The 18,388-nt window shown below is 37.3% G+C and overlaps 3 protein-coding genes and 1 non-coding gene across 5 annotated transcripts; all 4 read left to right on the top strand.

Annotated features, from left to right (window-relative positions):
• Positions 1–415: 415 nt before the first annotated feature.
• Positions 416–7,054, top strand: LOC149922087 (3'-5' RNA helicase YTHDC2-like). Its single transcript, XM_090162681.1, has 22 exons — positions 416–625; positions 807–897; positions 964–1,157; positions 1,223–1,422; positions 1,480–1,646; positions 1,710–1,812; positions 2,019–2,175; positions 2,230–2,284; positions 2,361–2,556; positions 2,619–2,754; positions 2,825–3,278; positions 3,338–3,425; positions 3,491–3,571; positions 3,640–3,948; positions 4,004–4,169; positions 4,226–4,604; positions 4,662–4,855; positions 4,930–5,102; positions 5,170–5,551; positions 5,859–6,127; positions 6,189–6,425; positions 6,509–7,054. The coding sequence occupies exons 1-22, from the start codon at positions 526–528 to the stop codon at positions 6,668–6,670; spliced, it is 4,293 nt and encodes a 1,430-aa protein (XP_090018807.1). The 5' UTR covers positions 416–525; the 3' UTR covers positions 6,671–7,054.
• Positions 7,055–10,979: 3,925 nt separating this feature from the next.
• TfIIFalpha (transcription factor IIFalpha) lies at positions 10,980–14,622 on the top strand. Of its 2 annotated transcripts, none has more exons than XM_090163035.1 (9): positions 10,980–11,089; positions 11,361–11,416; positions 11,507–11,585; positions 11,648–11,838; positions 11,902–12,447; positions 12,976–13,196; positions 13,953–14,099; positions 14,164–14,275; positions 14,337–14,622. In XM_090163035.1, exons 1-9 carry the CDS (start codon positions 11,054–11,056, stop codon positions 14,542–14,544), a joined length of 1,596 nt encoding a protein of 531 aa, XP_090019161.1. In that variant the 5' UTR covers positions 10,980–11,053; the 3' UTR covers positions 14,545–14,622. The 2 variants fall into 2 exon arrangements, with proteins under 2 accessions (XP_090019161.1, XP_090019162.1); XM_090163036.1 differs by lacking the exon at positions 10,980–11,089 and adding an exon at positions 11,259–11,282.
• A 75-nt stretch (positions 14,623–14,697) lies between these two features.
• RpL37a (ribosomal protein L37a) lies at positions 14,698–15,781 on the top strand. Its single transcript, XM_090163037.1, has 4 exons — positions 14,698–14,825; positions 15,068–15,203; positions 15,273–15,357; positions 15,658–15,781. The coding sequence occupies exons 1-4, from the start codon at positions 14,823–14,825 to the stop codon at positions 15,737–15,739; spliced, it is 306 nt and encodes a 101-aa protein (XP_090019163.1). The 5' UTR covers positions 14,698–14,822; the 3' UTR covers positions 15,740–15,781.
• Positions 15,393–15,585, top strand: LOC149922085 (small nucleolar RNA SNORA74). The gene has a single exon (XR_016477504.1). It is a non-coding gene; the product is annotated as a small nucleolar RNA SNORA74 (small nucleolar RNA).
• Positions 15,782–18,388: the final 2,607 nt, after the last annotated feature.

The raw sequence follows: 18,388 nt of genomic DNA, 5'->3' as shown, positions 1-18,388 counted from the left end.
AGGAGGCTCGCTAGTCAGGCTGACTACTAATAAAAATTTCCTTATGTCCAGCACTGCTTGGTATACCTTAAATGGCTCTAGATATTTCCGCCGTGGCAGCGTGGCTATTTGAACCTATTTTGTGAGTCTAAATAGCTTCATCGTGAAAACTCTGCTGAAACCGAAATTAACAGACCAAAATAAAAGCAAGGAGGATAGAAACGGAGGCGAAGTAGGAGGGATGAACGCGCCAGCATCCTTATAAGAAGCTTAGCGCGCGCTCGGTGGGAAAATTCGGAAAAATGGCGGCAAGATTGCGGCCGCTAGGCTACGTGTTGCCGCCATTTTTCCGAAATTTTCGCGCCGAGTTCGCGCTAAACTTCATACAAGGATCCTGGCGCGTTCATCCCTCCTACTTCGCCTCCCGAGTCCCTTTCTATCCTCCTTGATATAATATTCAAATCACTGATCAGAAAGACTTTAGAATGTAACAGTTATTTGTTTTTAGAATTTTGATTTTCTTCATTTGATTTGAAAAAAATTGTAATGACGAAGAAAAACAAGAAAACAATATGTGTAGGAGAATCGGTCAGAATAGCAGTTACACTTGCGTTGAAAAATTTCATGCAATGTGAAGATCATAAAGGTATATTGCTCAGGACTTGGCCTTGGTTTCCATTAGCGCGCGTAACGGTGCGTCAATCAATTTTCAACTTTGAAACGTACAAACCATGGAACTGTACAAAAATACATTGTCACGCGCGCTAGTGGAAACCAACCATTAGAGTTTTACAATTTTGTATAATAATTTTATACTTCTCTAACAGAATTTGAATTTCCGTCATCTTTTACTGCTGTGGAACGAGCATTTGTGCATAATTATTGCTTGACTCTTGGATTAAAATCAAAAAGTCGAGGGTAATGAGGACTTTTTATGTAAATTTGTTAGTAATATATACTCAACTATTGTCCAATTTCTTGCAGAAGTCGATCTAATCGTTATGTGACTGTTTATAAGAAGGAGGGTTCGACCATTGTTCAAGCTGATGCTGTATTCAGTTTTTGCAGAGCGTCTCAACAGCACACCCTTAATCTTCTTCAACGTTACGGTGTGAATGCCAAAGAAAAGCAAGAATTACTGCCTCCCACCGAAAGGGACCGCCTTCTTGGACAAGAATGTAAATTTTTTCTATTTTTCTATAAATCTAAATAGTCATTTTTATAGTTGTATGTATTTATCCAGGTCGAGATGTAAACAGAACTACCGGTCGATTAAGTAATGGCATACCTCAAGTACCATCTTGGCATGGTGATTCTGGTGAATATCAGTATGCTCGTCAAACACTGCCAATATGGACTTACAGAGAAAGTATTCTTCAAAATATGTCTCAAAACCAAGTTATTATCGTCATGGGTGAAACTGGTTGTGGGAAAACAACCCAGGCAAGTTTGATTTTTTTACAGAGGGAAAAACAAAAATAGTTAATTTTTCTCATTTAGATTCCTCAGTTTATCCTCGAACAATGCCACTTTACTAGTCAGCCATGTCGCATTATTTGTACACAACCTAGAAGATTAGCTGCTATATCTGTAGCTGAAAGAGTGGCTGCAGAACGTGAAGAAAAGGTTGGCCAAACAGTGGGTTATCAAATTCGACTTGAGAGCAGGTAAAAATATTTTTTGTTTACTTAATTGAACTGTAAATTTAATCATAAATGACATTCGTTTAGAGTATCGCCTAAAACTCTTTTAACATTTTGCACATATGGAGTTTTATTAAGAACTTTGATGGGTGGAGATGCAGCTTTAGCGACTGTTACCCACATAATTGTTGTAAGTACTATACTTAAAGTTCTATTTTTAACAACTCATGTCGTGAAGAAAGCAACGCGATGCGAAATTTGAAAAAATTATAGTTTCAAACACGCTTCACGTGCTTATGCACAAACTGGATTTTTGAAACGGCACATGCATGCGCGTTCAAATTTCGCTTGCGAGCTTCATGTGTGCAGCCGGCTTAATGCTTTATTTATTTGCAGGATGAACTTCACGAACGAGATCGATTTAGTGACTTTCTTTTAGTCGTTTTGCGTGATTTGCTGCTTAAGTTCCGTAACTTGAAATTAATTTTAATGTCAGCAACCTTAGACGTTCAGTTGTTTGTCAAATATTTTAGTGGATGTCCAGTTATAGAAGGTAAAAAAAAAAATGCTACGTTATTGAAGTTTATATAATGTTTTTCCACCTAAGTTCCCGGTAAATTGTACCCTGTTGAAGTGTTTTTCTTGGAAGATGTTTTAAAAAGGTTATTCAAATATTATCAGAATTGTTTTGCTTGTACGACTCAATACAATAAGTAGTTTTTTTTTTTTCACTTGCAGTACCGGTTATATGACTAAATTAATGGCCAACTACAAAAAAGAAAGGAAAAACTCTCTGGTTAAACAGAAAAATCTGGCATCTTGGTGCTATCAATCTTTAGATGGGTCGGGTGAAGGCGCAACTTGTGCTAGTGCCTCTTCCAAAGACAGCAATTATCATTTTGCGCAAGAAAATGTTGTTGAAGGCTTAGAATATGTTAGTAACCCTAATTTTGCTGCTGTTCCAGTATCTTCTGTAATAGTGGTTATTTTATATAGGAAGCGACTGAAATCTCCGAAGTTGATCCCAAATTAACTGCGGAACTTGACTATCTACTTCAAAATGCTTGGGCCAAAGGAAGCAATGACTCGTTTCAACATTTATTGAATTTTCTCCTTTTGGAAAGAGTTTTAAGTATACTAATTTAATGATTTTGAAGGAAGTGGTCAAGTGGTTTAATTAATTTGTTTTTAAATGTTTGAAGTTGATTATCATCACAGCGAAACTTCAGCTACAGCTTTAATGGTATCAGCTGGAAGAGGAGAAACTGAAGTGGTTGATCAATTGCTCAGCCTAGGGGCCAATCCAAATCTCAAAGCATCAAATAATTGGACGGCTTATGATTGGGCAAAGCATTTCAATCAAAAAGAAGTCTTGGATTTGCTTTCCTGTTCAATTTCTAATAACAATTCTTCTTCGGGTGATCTTTACTCAAAAGACGTAACTATCAGTGATGAAGATAAAGAACTATTGGAAATTTATCAAAGAAGTTTTGACGATGATAATGTGGACCACGATCTCATATTATCCCTCTTGTATAGAATTACAAATTCTAGAGATGAAGGGGCAATTTTAATCTTTCTTCCCGGATACGATGATATTGTGAAGATGAGAGAAAAAATATTGTCAGATGAAAAATGTTTTCGTGATAATAGCAGGTGATTTTTTTCTATTTAACCTCTTCACTGTTGGTTTAATTTATATTTAATTTCTTTAGGTACGTTTTGTATACGCTTCATTCAAACATGCAGTGCTTAGATCAAAAGAGAATTTTCAAATCTCCTCCTTATGGAACAAGGAAAATTGTAAATTTTTATTTTTAAAATATAGACGATATTTTAATACAATTAACAAAAAAGAATTATTGTAGATTTTGTCAACAAATATAGCAGAGTCAAGTATTACCATTAATGATGTATCTTTTATTATTGACTCAGGAAAAGTGAAAGAAGTATATTTTATTTAAGTTATGTCTATGATGGGTCATGTTAATTATGAATACTATTAAATTCTGCATAGAAATCTTTTGATTCTTTGACAAACGTTACAAGTTTAAAATCTACTTGGATTTCGAAAGCCAGCGCTCTTCAAAGAAGGGGTCGAGCAGGAAGGTGTCAATCTGGTGTTTGTTACCATCTATTCAGTCGAATACGGTTTTCAAATTTTGAGGTTTTTCAAGTACCTGAAATTCTTAGAGTCCCGATTCACGAACTTTGTTTACAAGCAAAATTGTTGGCACCACCAAATATTCCCATTGCCGATTTCTTAGCACGAGCCGTAGATCCGCCTCCTTTCATGGTGACTCGAAATGCGGTCACTTTGTTGAAAGTAATGATACTTTTTATTCTCAGTAATTTAATATTAATTTTCAATATAATTTTAGACCATAGATGCCCTTGACCCTTGGGAAGAACTTACAGAAATGGCTGGACATCTGTTAGATTTACCTATTGATCCTCAGTATGGAAAAATGGTCTTATATTCTGTGGTTTTAAAATGCTTGGATCCTATTTTGACCATAGTCAGTGCTCTGTCGTACAAAGATCCGTGTAAGGGTTGATGAAAATAATGAAATGTTTTCGTATTAAAATATCTTTACTTCCAGTTGTCTTACCGTCACATCCATCTCAAAAGCAACAACAAATGGCAACTAAGAGAAAACTTGCCTCTGATACTTACAGTGACCATATGACTGTTTTAAGAGCCTTTCAAGCCTGGCAGAAAGCTAGAAGTGATGGACATGAGAAAAGCTTTTGTGATAAAAACTTTCTTTCAACATCAACGATGGAAATGATTGTTGGAATGAGAACTCAACTTTTGGGGCAGCTAAGAGCTTCAGGTTTTGTTAGAGCTCGCGGTGGAGGAGACATAAGAGATTTGAACTCCAATTCTGAAAATTGGGCAGTAATTAAAGCAGCATTGTGCGCTGGGACATATCCAAACTTAATTAGAGTTGACCGAGAACGAAAACAACTCATAACTCAGTAGGTTTTAAATCTGAGATATTTGTTTTGCCTTTGTAATCACGTTTGGATTTTTAGGAAAGAGAGCAAAGTTAGATTTCATAATTCTTCAGTGCTCAACAAGCCTGTCTCTTCCGCTAAACAAACGCTGGGGGAAACTCATGCCAAAACTGTATCATCTTTACCATCAGACTGGCTAGTTTACGAAGAAATGATTCGTTCTGGTAGATTTGCCAGTGCACGCACTTGTACCCTAGTCACTCCCATTACAGGTAAGCTACCCACAAAAAAGTATTTACGCTTAGTCCGTTAAAGGGTAGTTTTTTTATGTAATTTGTACTCTCAGTTGCAATATTCGCTGGTCCAGCCAGACTTCCATTGGATGCCCTTCATGAACCTGATATTGAAAACATGGAAGGTTACGCTGAAGAGAGTGATAGTGAGAGTGAAGAGAAAGAAGAGGTGCAGAAATCCATGTTTAAACTAGATGAATGGATCTCATTTAGAGTTGAATCTGAGGTCAGTTTATCATGTTTCTTTATTAAATATGCTTGAGTTAAAAATTCCAAATTATTACGTTTATTAGCTGGGCCGATTAGCTTTGCAACTTCGTCAAAAGTGGCACGCTTTGTTCTTAAGGCGTATGCATGCTCCAGCCAAGCCTTGGTCTCAAGTCGATGAAGCAGTTGTTAGAGCTATTGTTGGGGTTCTTTCGTCTGAGGAACAGGCGTCTGGAATGCAACAACCAGTTGGGATTGGGCAGAGGCCTAGACCTATGTCCACGGATTTTTGCCCACCTATTAGTGTTGCTCCTCAAAACAGTGGGGCTAGTAGTCCATCTGGTAGTTGTTTGAATCAAACTTACAACCGCTTCTCGGCTTTGAACTTGGAGAATAATGACCACGAAGAAGCTAGTCACTTGGTGAGGGGTTCCAGAGGTTCACCGAGAAAGTCTAAAGCTGAAAAAAGTTTGTATCTGAAATGAAATTAGTGATCGTACGGGGTGACTACAAATGTGACCAAACTCATTAAAAAGTAGCACATCTTTATTTAAAAGTAAAATTTAAATCAAAACAACGGTGAACGACGCAACCTTTGTACCTTCGAACGCGATAAGTCGCTGAGAGAATAGGCTGGCTTGATTTTTATTTTATTTTTTTGGATTTGGAAAACCCAAATAAAAAAACTATTGGGATCCCAGACTTACCGTACAATCACTATCTGAAATATTGCAATTTTCGTAAAGTAATATGTACAAATAATATAATGTTTCAGAACATTCCAAAATAAACGAGGACCAGTCTGAAACATCATCCGTCAACTCCTGCGCAAGTGGAACTTGCAGTGGACCTCTCACACCATGTAGCAGTCCTGCTAAAACTAACCCCATTTTATCTCGGGAAAGGATATTGCCAGCATCGTTAGCAACCAAAAGATTTTTCATAATTAAAGCCAATAATGCCAAGATGGTAGATTTATCATGGTCACAGAATATTTGGGCTTTCACATTATCGACCGAGAAGAAATTGCAATGGGCTTTAGCAGTAAGAGTTGCCTTAGTTGCAATTCATTTTGGTTATTAATATAAACTTTAAATAATTTCAGGAAGGAAAAGAGGTGATACTGATTTTCTCTGTTCAAGGCAGTGGACATTTTCAGGGCTACGCTAGGCTTTCATCAGAGACAATCCAACAGAAGCCCCAAGAATTCATGTTGCCAAATTTAGGGAATTGTTACGTAATTGAATGGTTGAAGAAAAACGATGTATCATTTCAACGCACCCAACATTTACAAAATCCCTGGAATGATAACCGAAGAATTCAAGTCAGCAGAGATGGACAGGTACTTAAGTTGCGACAATTGTAGATATTAGAAAAAGTGTTTCCAAAACCTTTCCACCCTTTCATTTTCTTTTTCAAAACAAGGAATTGGAACCAAGTGTTGGTGAACTTGTATGTTCATGTTTTGAAAGTGGAACTCCTAATACTCGGGAGACTTCTCATTCATCGAACTCAGTTGATTTTTCAGGAAATTATCAGTATCCTAGATATAGTCAATGGAGTTCTTCAACTTTTGATCGAATTTAGATTCGATCCAAATTATCTTTCTATGTTTCTTTTTATATTAATTCCATTGAATTCAGTATCCCAGATATAGTCAATGGAGTCCTTCAACCTGTGATCGAATTTTTATTCGATCAAAATTATCTTTTAATGTTTCTTTTTTTTTGTGTATGTATTACATTGAATTCAGTATCCCAGATATAGTCAATGGATTTCTTTAACCTGTGATCGAATTTGGATTCGTCCAAAATTATCTTTGTTTCTTTATCCTTTTTATATGAATTATAATGAATTCATTTATTTTACACTTAAAGTGTTGTTTTCTGTGATAGAAATACATTGAAGTACAATGTAAAGATTGTCTTAAAAGTATTATTTTAGTTGAAATAAATTAAAATGTAATCTTAAGCATTTTATTTGCATCCAAAAAAATCACTGGTTTGTATGATAAAAATTTATGCAGTTATGGTTCCTTTAATCCAAAAATTAGTGGAAATTTGTAGATGGATCAGATCAAATCAGGGGTTATTTTTATGTAACAAAAAAGTGGTAAATTGGTTTTAACCACTACATTTTTGGAAAATGTGACATAATAGTTCTTTTTATTAAGTAACATTGCCTTATTGTTTAAATGTTTCTATAATGTCACAGTCTCTTACTTTTACAAAGTCTACGAGCGCGCGCTGCAGTCGCCAGAGGATTACTTTCTAGCGCGCGTGTGAAGAATATACTAATAAAGCTGCGTGTTGTGACGTTAGCGCAAGAATTTAACAAGCTGGGCTAGACCACTTATCTATACTATATTCCTAAGTGACTGTATTCTGTCTGTCTTGCGTCTCTATAGACGTCAGAGCCGTTCAACCTAGGACCTCCAAATTTCTCACAGCTATTCTTATGGCGCAAGGGCAGCGAGTCGCGCTATTTTCATAGATTTCCAATTTGGGTTAGTTAATTAATTAAATAATGTTCAAATAGTGAGTCGAAATTAAGTATTTTTGCCCCTGGAAAGGTGCCATGAATCCTGCAACCTACATACACCTCATAGAAATCTCATAGGTAACTAGAATGCTGCCGCCTACAGCCGAGCTTGTCGCCAGTTCGTTTTGAACCTTCAGCCAATGAGAGGCCGTAGAGTGGTTCCGCCGTCTTTGGGCACGCTCTTAGACGACGACTCCTTCCGGATCGCTGTCGGCCTTCGGTTGGGTGCCGACATTTGTGTGCCACACGTTTGCAACTGTGGTAGCCGTGTGGACTCCTTGGGCACCCACGGTTTGAGTTGCAAACGAAGCTCTGGTCGGCTGTCGCGCCACGGCGCCGTCAATGACCTACTTAAACGCGCCCTCATTTCTGCGTGTTCCGGCCATTCTAGAACCCCCCGGCCTGTCGCGGGACGATGGGAAACGACCCGATGGCATGACATTGGTCCCATGGTCCGGTGGAAAATCCCTGGTCTGGGACTTTACGTGCAACGACTCTCTAGCCCCGTCCTACTTGGCGTCTTCCTCTTCAGCCCCCCTCTGGGCGGCAACCCAGGCCGAATTACGGAAGAACTCCAAATACGCGGGCTTGGAAAATCGGTTCATCTTTACTGCTGTCGCGGTTGAAACCCTGGGCTCCTTCGGGCGGGATGGTCTGGCCTTGATCCATTCGATTGGCCGTCGGATCAAGGAGGTTACAGGCGAGCATCGGTCGGTGACTTTCCTCTTGCAACGTATCGCCATCGCGGTGCAGAGAGGCAATGCGGCCTCAGTACTAAACACTTTCCCTCCGGGCGCCTCCCTAGGTGATTGTTTGTACTCCCCATAGGTACTCCCTGCCCTAAATGATCGTGTGGGTGTTTTTTTTATTATTATTATTTTTGTACCGTATAATTTATAAAATTTAATAAATCAGTAAAGTCTAAAAAAAAATAATAATAACCCAATATTTTTCTGCCTCAGTCGATTTCGCGGCTGCGTCATCGTCCTAATTTTGCATGCTTGGAGACTGGACAAAATGTTTAGGTAACGATAGTACAATAATATTTAAAGGGAATATAACCTCTGGTATTTCTGTCGCCCTCCGAGGATTCCAATATTGTCCGCTGCCTCCCATGGCTTTTCACACCTGCGGCGCTGTTAATCGCTGATTGTGAAGGGAATAAAGGCAATTGATGGGGTCTTCCATAAAGAACGCGTTGAAGGTTCTATTCCCTTTAACATTTAATTTAAAGGGCAACAGAATCGTTTAGGGTGAACCTTTCTCCTATTCATATCTTGCTCGTGGCGTGGCTTTTGTTCATTTGCCAAATTGCCATGATAACGCGTATAGGTCAGCCATGACATTAAGAGTTTAAGACGCACATGACGGTCACGTTATTATCTCGCAGGATAGTGTGGCGTTTTTCCACGTGATCTGTGACGTAAACTATGCCGACGACGCTACGAGCAAGCACCCAATTTCTATGGGTGGACCCAGTGGGGCTATGTAATCACGTGTTTTGGGAAATGACAATGACGTACGCTTGAAATACTTTTTATTAAAGGGCAACGCCAGTCATGATGCAGGTGGGAATCGAGCTCGATGATTCGTCACACAATATATTTATTAAATAGCCCAATTAGTGTTTTCGAGCTCCCTTCCGGCATCATTTTGAAAGTAGGCTTAGAGCTCATCCTCAGATACGAAAACAGTATTCAAATCGGTATCGGGCTCGGGCTCAATCGTAATCGTGAGTTGAGTTCGGGCTCACCTCAGATGTGAAAACTACCAAAATCAGTGTCGAGCTCGGGCTCAAATATTATGTCGAGCTCTTAAAATTGTTAGTACGTTAATTTTTAATATGGGCTCGGGCTCGAGCTCCAATTAGTAATGTGATTCATGAAATGGGTTCAAACTCGAGAAATGGATTTTAATTTCGATTACCGCCACTACAACTACATGCGGCGCGTCACGCTAAACGAATGTACGATGACCGGGTAGTATTCCTCCGCGAGTTCACCCTTTTTCCTTGACGAGCAAGTTGAGGAAGAAGTAACATTGCAATTTTTACAAGGGCATACGTTACGTATTTTCCACTAAGACAATTCGTTGAACAATAACAACTTTCCATATTAATTCTAATTAATTAAACGACCACGTGTTTTGTAAAGTTTCGTATTACCAAACATTTGTCTCTTTCCGCGTTAAAAAAATAGTGCTATTTCACCCCCCCCCCCCTGTCATCCCCTTACGAGGCTGATGGAACCCTTTAACCAATGAAAAATGTACACAATAAAATGCACGACTTTTGACGGGTTGCGTTCTCCTTGTTTGGGGTGCTGTGTTTGTTGCTCCTAGCTGCCATAAAGGTGCGTAAATATATTGTGGGTCGCTGCAACCTAGGAGCAACAAACACAGCACCCAACACAAGGAGAACGCAACCCGTCAAAAGTCGTGCATTTTCTTGCGTACATTTTTCATTGGTTAGACTAGGAAACTATATAGGTATACACTTGGAATGGAAGATTTTTACGGCCGTGATGAAGCTCGTAGAAACGGGCGTGTCTTAAAGCGGTAAAACTCACGAGAAAAACTCTCGCGCCTCGCTACCCTAATTCGGCGAAAACTCGTCATTAAGCTTAGTCATGCATGGTTATTATATTATTAAGGATGATAAAATTAGCGAATAAGAATGCAGTCCATAGCTTGTTCCTTTTAACTTATTATATTATTAGCTTACCTGATTATCTCTTTTATAACCATACAAATACCTGAAATTAGATATCACTACCATGGACATTATAATTACTTCAAAATATTAAGTACGCTAACAAATTGAGGTTTTTAAATCCATTGTTTTATTATCTTTTATAAGCCTTTTTTGCGCGGGAAGATCGCCTATTTGTTACAATGACGACGTCACGACGCAAAATAATGTCGTGTTACGTCTTACACTTTACGTAGTTAAGCCCCGCCTTTTTCTCGACGCGCTTTCGTATCACCGTCCCAATGGAACCTTAGACATTCCAAGTGTATACCTCAGTGGCGTAGACAAGGGGGGTTTCCGGGTCCAGACCGCCCCCTCTGGCCTACCTTTCCACCCCCTTCTCGACCCCCTCTTAACATTCACATAGTTCGACTCCTCCTGGGCGAATTTCTGGCTACGCCACTGGTATACCTGGATAGACGCCTGCTGCCGTCGGAAGGGAAAAATTCGGAAATGGTCTTTCCTTCCGCCGGTAATTCGGTCAGCGAAAAGGCTTGTCCTATGAAATTTGTACACAACACTGCGTTAGCGTGTTTAAAGGCTGCTGCGTTTTCCTTGTTGCTCCTAGCTGCCACATAATACTAAGACTATTTTGACCTATTTTTCGAGTCTAAATAGCATCACTATAAGCTGATTGGTGGAAAATCGCTACATATCATAAGGTAAATAACTTTCGTAAAATGGCGTCTACGGCCGCAGTTTCAATTTCAAATCAGGTATTGTTTCTTTAATTAGTTATTATTAATAAATGTTTATAAGAATTTTAATTATATTTAAAGGGCATTGAATATTAGTATAGTCTGATTTTTTAAATAATGAAAAGTTATGTACTTTTATTGAAATTTCTCTAATTTAAACTAAGGCTTAAGTTTAAAACTAATGTCATCTAGTTGTTAACATATGCAAAATGTATACAAAATACTTTTCTGTTAGATCAAACAAAAGTACTTGTATTATGTATCGTAATATTATACTTACAATTTATAGGCAGCAGCTGCTAGCTCGAGTCAAGTTGTATCCGAATATGTAGTTCGTGTTCCAAAGTAATAACTTATTATTACTATTTCTTTACCTAAAGAAGGTGTTCTTTTTAATTCTGGTGCCCGAGTAATCTAATTTCCATTTTAAAATAGGTCAAATAAGAAAAAATTCAATGTTATGCGATTTACAACCTCCACAGGAATTGATGTCACAAAATTTGGGCAAACATCGGTAATAAAAATTAATCAGTAATATTAACTAATTTTAATTTTAAAAATTAAATGTATTACTAGATAAAAATGGAAAGAGAAAATAATATGAGAAGTCATGGTCAAGATGAGGATGCTCCAAAATTTGGAGCTGGCAGTGAATTTGGACGCGAACAACGTGAAGAAGCTCGTAAAAAACGATACGGTGGTAACAAAAATTACAAGTCTGAGGACCAACCATGGGTTCTTAAAATGGGTGGAAAAAATGGCAGAAAGTATGTATTTTGTATGATTAATTATTAATTAATGTTATTGCAATTTTTGCTCTATTTATTAAGATACAAAGGTGTTAGAGGTGGTGGAATAACTGAAAATGCCTCATATTACGTATTTATGAAAGCACCTGATGGAACGTTTGAAGCGTTTCCAGTTGAAGAATGGTACAATTTCGCTCCAATTCAGCGGTACAAAGCTTTAAGCGCTGAAGAAGCGGAAGAAGAATTTGGAAGACGAGAGAAAGTCATGAATTATTTTTCAATCATGTTAAAGAAACGGCTAACGTTAGATGAAAAGGGTAGTGAACCAAATGAAGGCGAAGAGAAAACCATTGAAAAGAAGGGAAAGAAAAAGGGCTCTAAAAGTGATTTGAAATTGACCGATATGGACGAATGGCTCAGTGACTCTGATAATGAAAGCAACGAAGATGATGAAAAAAGTGACGATGATGAAAAAAAGAAAAAAAATCAAAAGGGAAAGAAGGGTAAAGGTGGTAAGAAAGGCGGAAAGAAAAAGAAAAAGGATTCCGATGAAGAAGCCATTGAAGAGAGTGATGAAGGAGATTTTGATGATAGAGAAGTTGACTATATGTCCGATAGTTCTACTAGGTTTGTTACTTTTTATTTTCTTTAGAAGAATTGTGGTGAATATCCACACACCAACGCATGTCCAATTTTTTTTATTTTTGGATACTTTAAACGATACTGAGCATTTTTGTGTCAAAATTATTTAGCGGAAATGTAAATAAGCGGAGATATTAATTTTTGAAAATTAACCAAAATTAACTTTTCTAGCATTACCTTCCCGTTTGTTGAATAGTAGGTTTATTGAAAATTTCTGTTTTGTGCAATATTGGGAGGGGTTTCAGTATTTTCTTTTTTTTCTTTTAATATGTCCTCTAGGTCACGATGCTAGACAGCCCATCGTGGTTAGGAAGAACGCAAGAAAACATTAATTTTGGTTAATTTTCAAAAATTAATATCTCTACAAATTTTTATTTCCACAAAATAATTTTGACACAGAAATGTTCAGTATCTCCTAAAGTATCCAAAAAAAAAGCAGGCATGAGTTGGTGTGTTGATATTTTGCTAAGAATTGCTTTTCAAAATCTCTACAACAAACTTTCCACATTTTAGTTCAGAAGACGCGCAGGAAGAAAAGATGAATAAACAAATGAAAGGAGTTGAAGACGAAGAGGCTCTTTTAAATCTAAATGTCTCTGATGAAGAAGAAGAAGAGGAACAGAAAGAAAAACCTGATGGAGAGAAGAAAGAAGGGGCAACGGGTGAAGATGCCGCTGCTACTGAAGAGAAAAAAGTTGATCCAAAAGCTACTAAGGCTAAACCAGAGAAAAAAAGTAATACTTTCAATTTACGCACTTGTCCAATGGTTTTTCTCTAAAACGACGTGACAGAAAATGGTGAAATTTTCAGGGTATATATATCGCATAGTAATCAATTTAATTTGTAAATTTCAGAAAAATTTAAACATTTTTTGTGAGTTTTAGAAAATTAATTTTTCACTGGTAGGTTGCAGACAAAAAGTGTCAAGGAGAAAGTTGAGGAGCATATTGAAAAAAGTAAGAATACGATTGGTTCGGTCAAAATACGTTTTTTCCCCAGAGTTCTGAGAGCTTGAAAGAAGACAGGTTGAAACCAAAATACATCCTATAATCATCTACTCTTATTCTTCATTTTATTTAATGAATTTTAAACGTTTTTTTATCGAAAAACTGAAGCTTTAATTCCAACAAACGTACATTTTGGTTATTTGCTTATTTTGGTTTCAAAAGAAGCTATTGCCTCAACAGCCAACTTGTCTTCTTTCAAGCTCTCAAAACCCGGGAAAAAATAACCGTATTTTGACTGAACCAATTGTATTCTTACTTTTTTCAATATGCTCTTCAACTTTCTCATTGAAACTTTTTGTCTGCGACCTACCGGTGAAAAAATTAATTTTCTAAAACGCAAAAACATTATTCCACTTTTCTGCAATTTACAAATTCAATTGATTACTATACGTTGTATATACCCTGAAAATTTCACAATTTTGAGAGAAACGCTTGGATCGATCAATTTAAAAGATCCTGTATACATTAACAGTTTGGTTTTAGGTTCTTCCGGAGATTCAAGCGCTGAAACCTCAGACTCTGATTTTGATGATTCCAAGTTTCAGTCAGCAATGTTTATGCAGAAAGCTAAGAAAAGAGGAACCGCTAGCACCGACAGTAGTCGTGCTAATACTCCAACTAGACCAAATGGTATAATTTATTTTTTGTTATATCATTGCAAAAATATTTTACATTGTTTTAAAAATGAATCCAGGTTCAAAAAGTTCCAAAAGAAAACAAATGACGCAACCATCTCCAGCAATGGGTGCTCCTGCTAGTAAAAAAGTGAAGCCTGAACCTGGTAGCGCACTTTCCGCTTCTGCTTGGTAAGATGTTTTAATTTACTCTTAAATTCAGTGAAATTTATGTAATTTATAAAATTTTTAGCTCCTCCGAGGGCATATCCGAAGAAGCGGTAAGGCGCTATTTAATGAGAAAACCTATGACCACCACTGAACTTCTTCAGAAATTTAAAAGCAAGCGTATTGGTATAAGTGGAGATCAATTAGTAACAACAATAGCTCAGATTCTCAAGAAATTAAATCCAGAAAAACAAACTATCAAGGGGAAATTGTATTTGTCTATTAAGGCCTAATGTTTCGATTAAAAGGCGGTTTGTATATGTAAAATATTTATTTGCAAAAATTAAAAATTGATTATCTTTTTAGTAAAATGTTACGTTTTCTCTTGTTGTAGCTAACACGCCATGCAATGGAATTTTAAAAGTATTTTTGAAATTTCGCGGGTGATAATTTTCCCGCTGTAATAATTTACAGCTAATCCCGCCATCCTGCGGTGGCGCTGTTTCTCACAAATAAAGTTTCATTGAGAAGGGAGATTTTCTCTGGCTCGTCTGTGGTATAACGAGTCACCATGGTGAGTTATCAATCCCTTTCAATCCGCTTAAATTATTTGCTTGATTTATAAAAATTGGTGTTTTAATTTACCTTTTATTCGTAATTAAGTTATTTATTTTGCTATTTTTAAAAAATATAATTCGGTTTGAGTTTGATCATGGTTTTTGTTTAAGCCTCGGCTATGCTATGCTTCCCTTTGCCATGTCATAATGAGTTCATTTCTTATAAAAGTTAAATGTATTTTATTTTGTGTGGCTTTAGACGAAGGGAACGTCGTCTTTCGGTAAGCGTCGTAACAAGACTCATACCTTATGTCGAAGATGTGGTCGAAGCGCGTACCACATTCAAAAATCGCAGTGTGCACAATGTGGATACCCCCATAAGAAAATGAGGCATTGTAAGTTTTCATGTTTTTTATTCATTGAGCCATGCAATAGATTATTAATACCCATAACTTTGTCATTAGATAATTGGAGCATTAAAGGAAAGAGGAGGAAGACAACTGGAACTGGCAGATTACGTCATTTAAAACTTGTGTGGAGAAAATTCAAGTAATTAACGTTATATATTTATAAATTTCGGGAAACCCATAAGCCAGTCAGCTCTCTTCATTCTGTTGAAATGGGAGTGTTACGTTTGTGGGAAAGAAAATGGTTTTTGATTGGAACTGTAAATTCCCATCGTTTTGATGAGAACTGCAGACCTCTAATCAGAAACTTTGCCTTTTGAGAGTAGGAGTTATAGATGTCTATATTTCCTTAGTTTTAAATGCGGACAATATTTTTTAAATACCACTAATGAATTAACATCTTTTAGTGTTCTAAATCTAATATTATCTTATCTTAATTTAGGCACGGCTTCCGAGAAGGAAAACAACCCGTTTCCCGCAAAGGCGCTGCCGCTGCTTCACAGTCTTCTGCAGTTGCAAAATAAACCTCCATATTTTGTACCATAAAAATAAATGTGAAAATGCTATTCAACTTTTTATTAAATTACTTAAACGAAGTAGATTATTTAAGCATAGTTTTATATTTTTCTAAATAATTAAAATTAGTTTGTGTGAATTATATGTAAGCTGTGGATGGAGTAGTTCATATCACCAATATTTTTCCAATTCATAATTTTTATAATAATCAGCTAGGCACCATTCTAGGCCCAATTCATCTAGCATTTTATATTGCCTTTAATTCAGGTGGCTGGGTTACAATGCATAGAAAAGGTGGTAGCAAGCCCTTCATGCCATGTGAGCCAACAGCTCCCTACACTTACTATTATCAAAAGTGGATATGTTAACAGCTAATTGTCTTTAGAGAGATGTTTTTTTGTGAGAAATCTGAAGCAGTTGGCCTTTTCCTAGATTTTTTAATAACTAGAGGGGGGGGGGGGGGGGCGATTAAAGGGTTCCATCACAGGGATGAGAGGAGTGAATTTGCACTACTTTCTTTGGTGAACGTAGCCAAAAAAAGATTGTAAAGCGGCCGCTATGCCCAAGCACTTCAGACTACCAGCGCCAAATTCCTACGACGGATTTTTGGAAAAACAAAATAACAGGCCGTTTCCTTTCTTACCCCTCATCCCTCTGATCTACCCCTTTAAGCCAAAAGCAGGGCATAGCAGCAATCATAGAAATCCCAGCAACCAAGAAACAAATAAGATTTTCAAGGCTTAGAACAGATTACCTTACATTTTAAAAACTTTAAAATATTTGATTTGCAAAGCATTTTAATTTAACTATCCAAATTATTTTGTTACACCTGTATGATTTGTATTTAAAGGGCAACGCAAGTGGCCATGCAAGGGGGGTGATAGATAAACAGAACGACTGCACATGCGCTATCTGTCATAGTGTTTCCCTCTGTAAAAAAAGCAGAATTTATTTTGTATAAATGCGCCTCTCGCGGTTCTTATGCGATAGCAAAATCCATGCAATCCGAGGAAAGTGAAATTTAAGAGGTTACCAAAAAATTGGATCCTTTATACGAAAAAAATTTCAATAAAACAAAGATAAATATTCTGTCGGGGTATAATGATTTGGAAATTGTTAAAGGAGACTGGAGTGTGTGAGCCTGAGGCTTAGAGGCTAGCTGCAGATAAATACCGCGTCCAAGGCCTAATGTTTGAACCTCGATCATTTTTTCTAAAACATTGTTAAATCGAAAATATCAACGTCAAACTCTGGAAACTAACTCAGTTCTTTTCTCCATAATAAATAAAGCTAAGCCTAAAAGTCTCGGCTCGTTGGTGTCAAAGACATTGAGTTGGGAATATTAATCTTGAGGTTCAAACAGAACGCCGGATTTCAGTATTTCGCGAAACAAGTTTTTAAAAATAAGAATACTGCCGTCTGCTCCCAAATGACGAGAAAACGTTATCATTCTACCCGTGGCGCCGTCTATATCTCAATGGTTCGTTCAAATAAGACGCGTTTTCCAGCAAAAAGATTTTTTTTCAAAAATAATGGATGGCGCCACTGGTCATTTGATAACGTTTTCTTGTCATTTGGGAGCAGACGGCACAATCGTAATTTTCAAAAACTTGTTTCGCGGGAGCAGATTTGATTAGATCTCTAGATTAATATTCCCAACTCAATGGTCAAAGATTATCTTTGTTGGTGTTGAGCTAAAAAAACTCGAAAAATTCGCGAATGAGATCTAAATTGCAACACGTACACGTGGCTACAACTACACCAAGGAGAATAAGAAGGTATCCGCGCGGTATTAAATCCTCCTTGGAAAACCAACTTACGAATTGTACAAGAAAACAGTGCCAAATCTTGGATTAATGAAACACAGGGATATCACACAGAAGCAAAAACGCGGAAACGATTGCTATGAAACCTCTATTGGTGAAACCGGCGCCTAAACGGAAATGACTCTAGCGCATGCGCGATAAGTGGATCAAGGGGAGAGAGGGAGGTAAATGTAGGCATGGCGATTCTCCATCATAGCAATTGAAACTAAAAATGTGTAGCGATCATACATTTGAGTTGCTAGGGATTACATCATCAATACCAAGAAATATAAACAAACCGATAATTTGTAGTCTGAGAGTAATTACCAAATTATTTAGGTGAAAAGAAAGGGGTGTCACTAAGCCTTGGCTCAAAATGTGAAGATGATAACGTTTGACTATTTGGCCCATGGTTTGACACACATTTCGTGCATGCGCAATGGGGACTTCCGTTTATTCGCCGATTTCCTCTGATAGAGGGTTTATAACAATCTTTTCTGCTACATAATGCATTTTTAAGCTGAAGCGGTATATCCCTGTGTTTAATTAATCCAAGGTTGAGTAAAAGTTGAATCCGGATTCTTTTCGCGTTTCCGGTCTTGACGTCACGTTGCCCGTCCGTTGTGCAACGAAGGCATCCGATGTTAGAGCAGGTTTTTTCGTTGCTCAACGTACGGTCACGTGACGTCGCAGCACAGAGGAAGGCTAGCTGCAGACGATATTTTTACCCTACGTCACGTTTAAAGGGGAACGGTCAAGCTTTAACCAGTTAGATAGCCCTATAGCCCATTAAAAACTAAAATTTATGGTGAAAACCGCATCAAAAAATATTGAGTGGTTAATTTTTAATAA

The sequence above is a fragment of the Leiobunum rupestre genome, chromosome 11 (assembly GCF_980474605.1).
Source record: "Leiobunum rupestre chromosome 11, qqLeiRupe1.1.hap1, whole genome shotgun sequence".
In the NCBI taxonomy this organism is placed as follows: domain Eukaryota; kingdom Metazoa; phylum Arthropoda; class Arachnida; order Opiliones; family Sclerosomatidae; genus Leiobunum; species Leiobunum rupestre.
This window is presented reverse-complemented; position numbering and strand designations above follow the sequence as displayed.

What these genes read in the sequence shown, in the direction of transcription:
- LOC149922087 (XM_090162681.1), top strand. Translation starts at nt 526, where the DNA reads ATGACGAAGAAAAACAAGAAAACAATATGTGTAGGAGAATCGGTCAGA. An exon ending in TTGTTGAAGGCTTAGAATAT is followed by an intron (nt 2,557 to 2,618) that starts GTTAGTAACCCT and finishes TATTTTATATAG; the next exon opens with GAAGCGACTGAAATCTCCGA. An exon ending in TCTGTCGTACAAAGATCCGT is followed by an intron (nt 4,170 to 4,225) that starts GTAAGGGTTGAT and finishes CTTTACTTCCAG; the next exon opens with TTGTCTTACCGTCACATCCA.
- RpL37a (XM_090163037.1), top strand. An exon ending in CCATAAGAAAATGAGGCATT is followed by an intron (nt 15,204 to 15,272) that starts GTAAGTTTTCAT and finishes CTTTGTCATTAG; the next exon opens with ATAATTGGAGCATTAAAGGA. An exon ending in CTTGTGTGGAGAAAATTCAA is followed by an intron (nt 15,358 to 15,657) that starts GTAATTAACGTT and finishes ATCTTAATTTAG; the next exon opens with GCACGGCTTCCGAGAAGGAA.
- TfIIFalpha (XM_090163035.1), top strand. Translation starts at nt 11,054, where the DNA reads ATGGCGTCTACGGCCGCAGTTTCAATTTCAAATCAG. An exon ending in TATGTAGTTCGTGTTCCAAA is followed by an intron (nt 11,417 to 11,506) that starts GTAATAACTTAT and finishes ATTTTAAAATAG; the next exon opens with GTCAAATAAGAAAAAATTCA. An exon ending in GCACTTTCCGCTTCTGCTTG is followed by an intron (nt 14,276 to 14,336) that starts GTAAGATGTTTT and finishes TAAAATTTTTAG; the next exon opens with CTCCTCCGAGGGCATATCCG.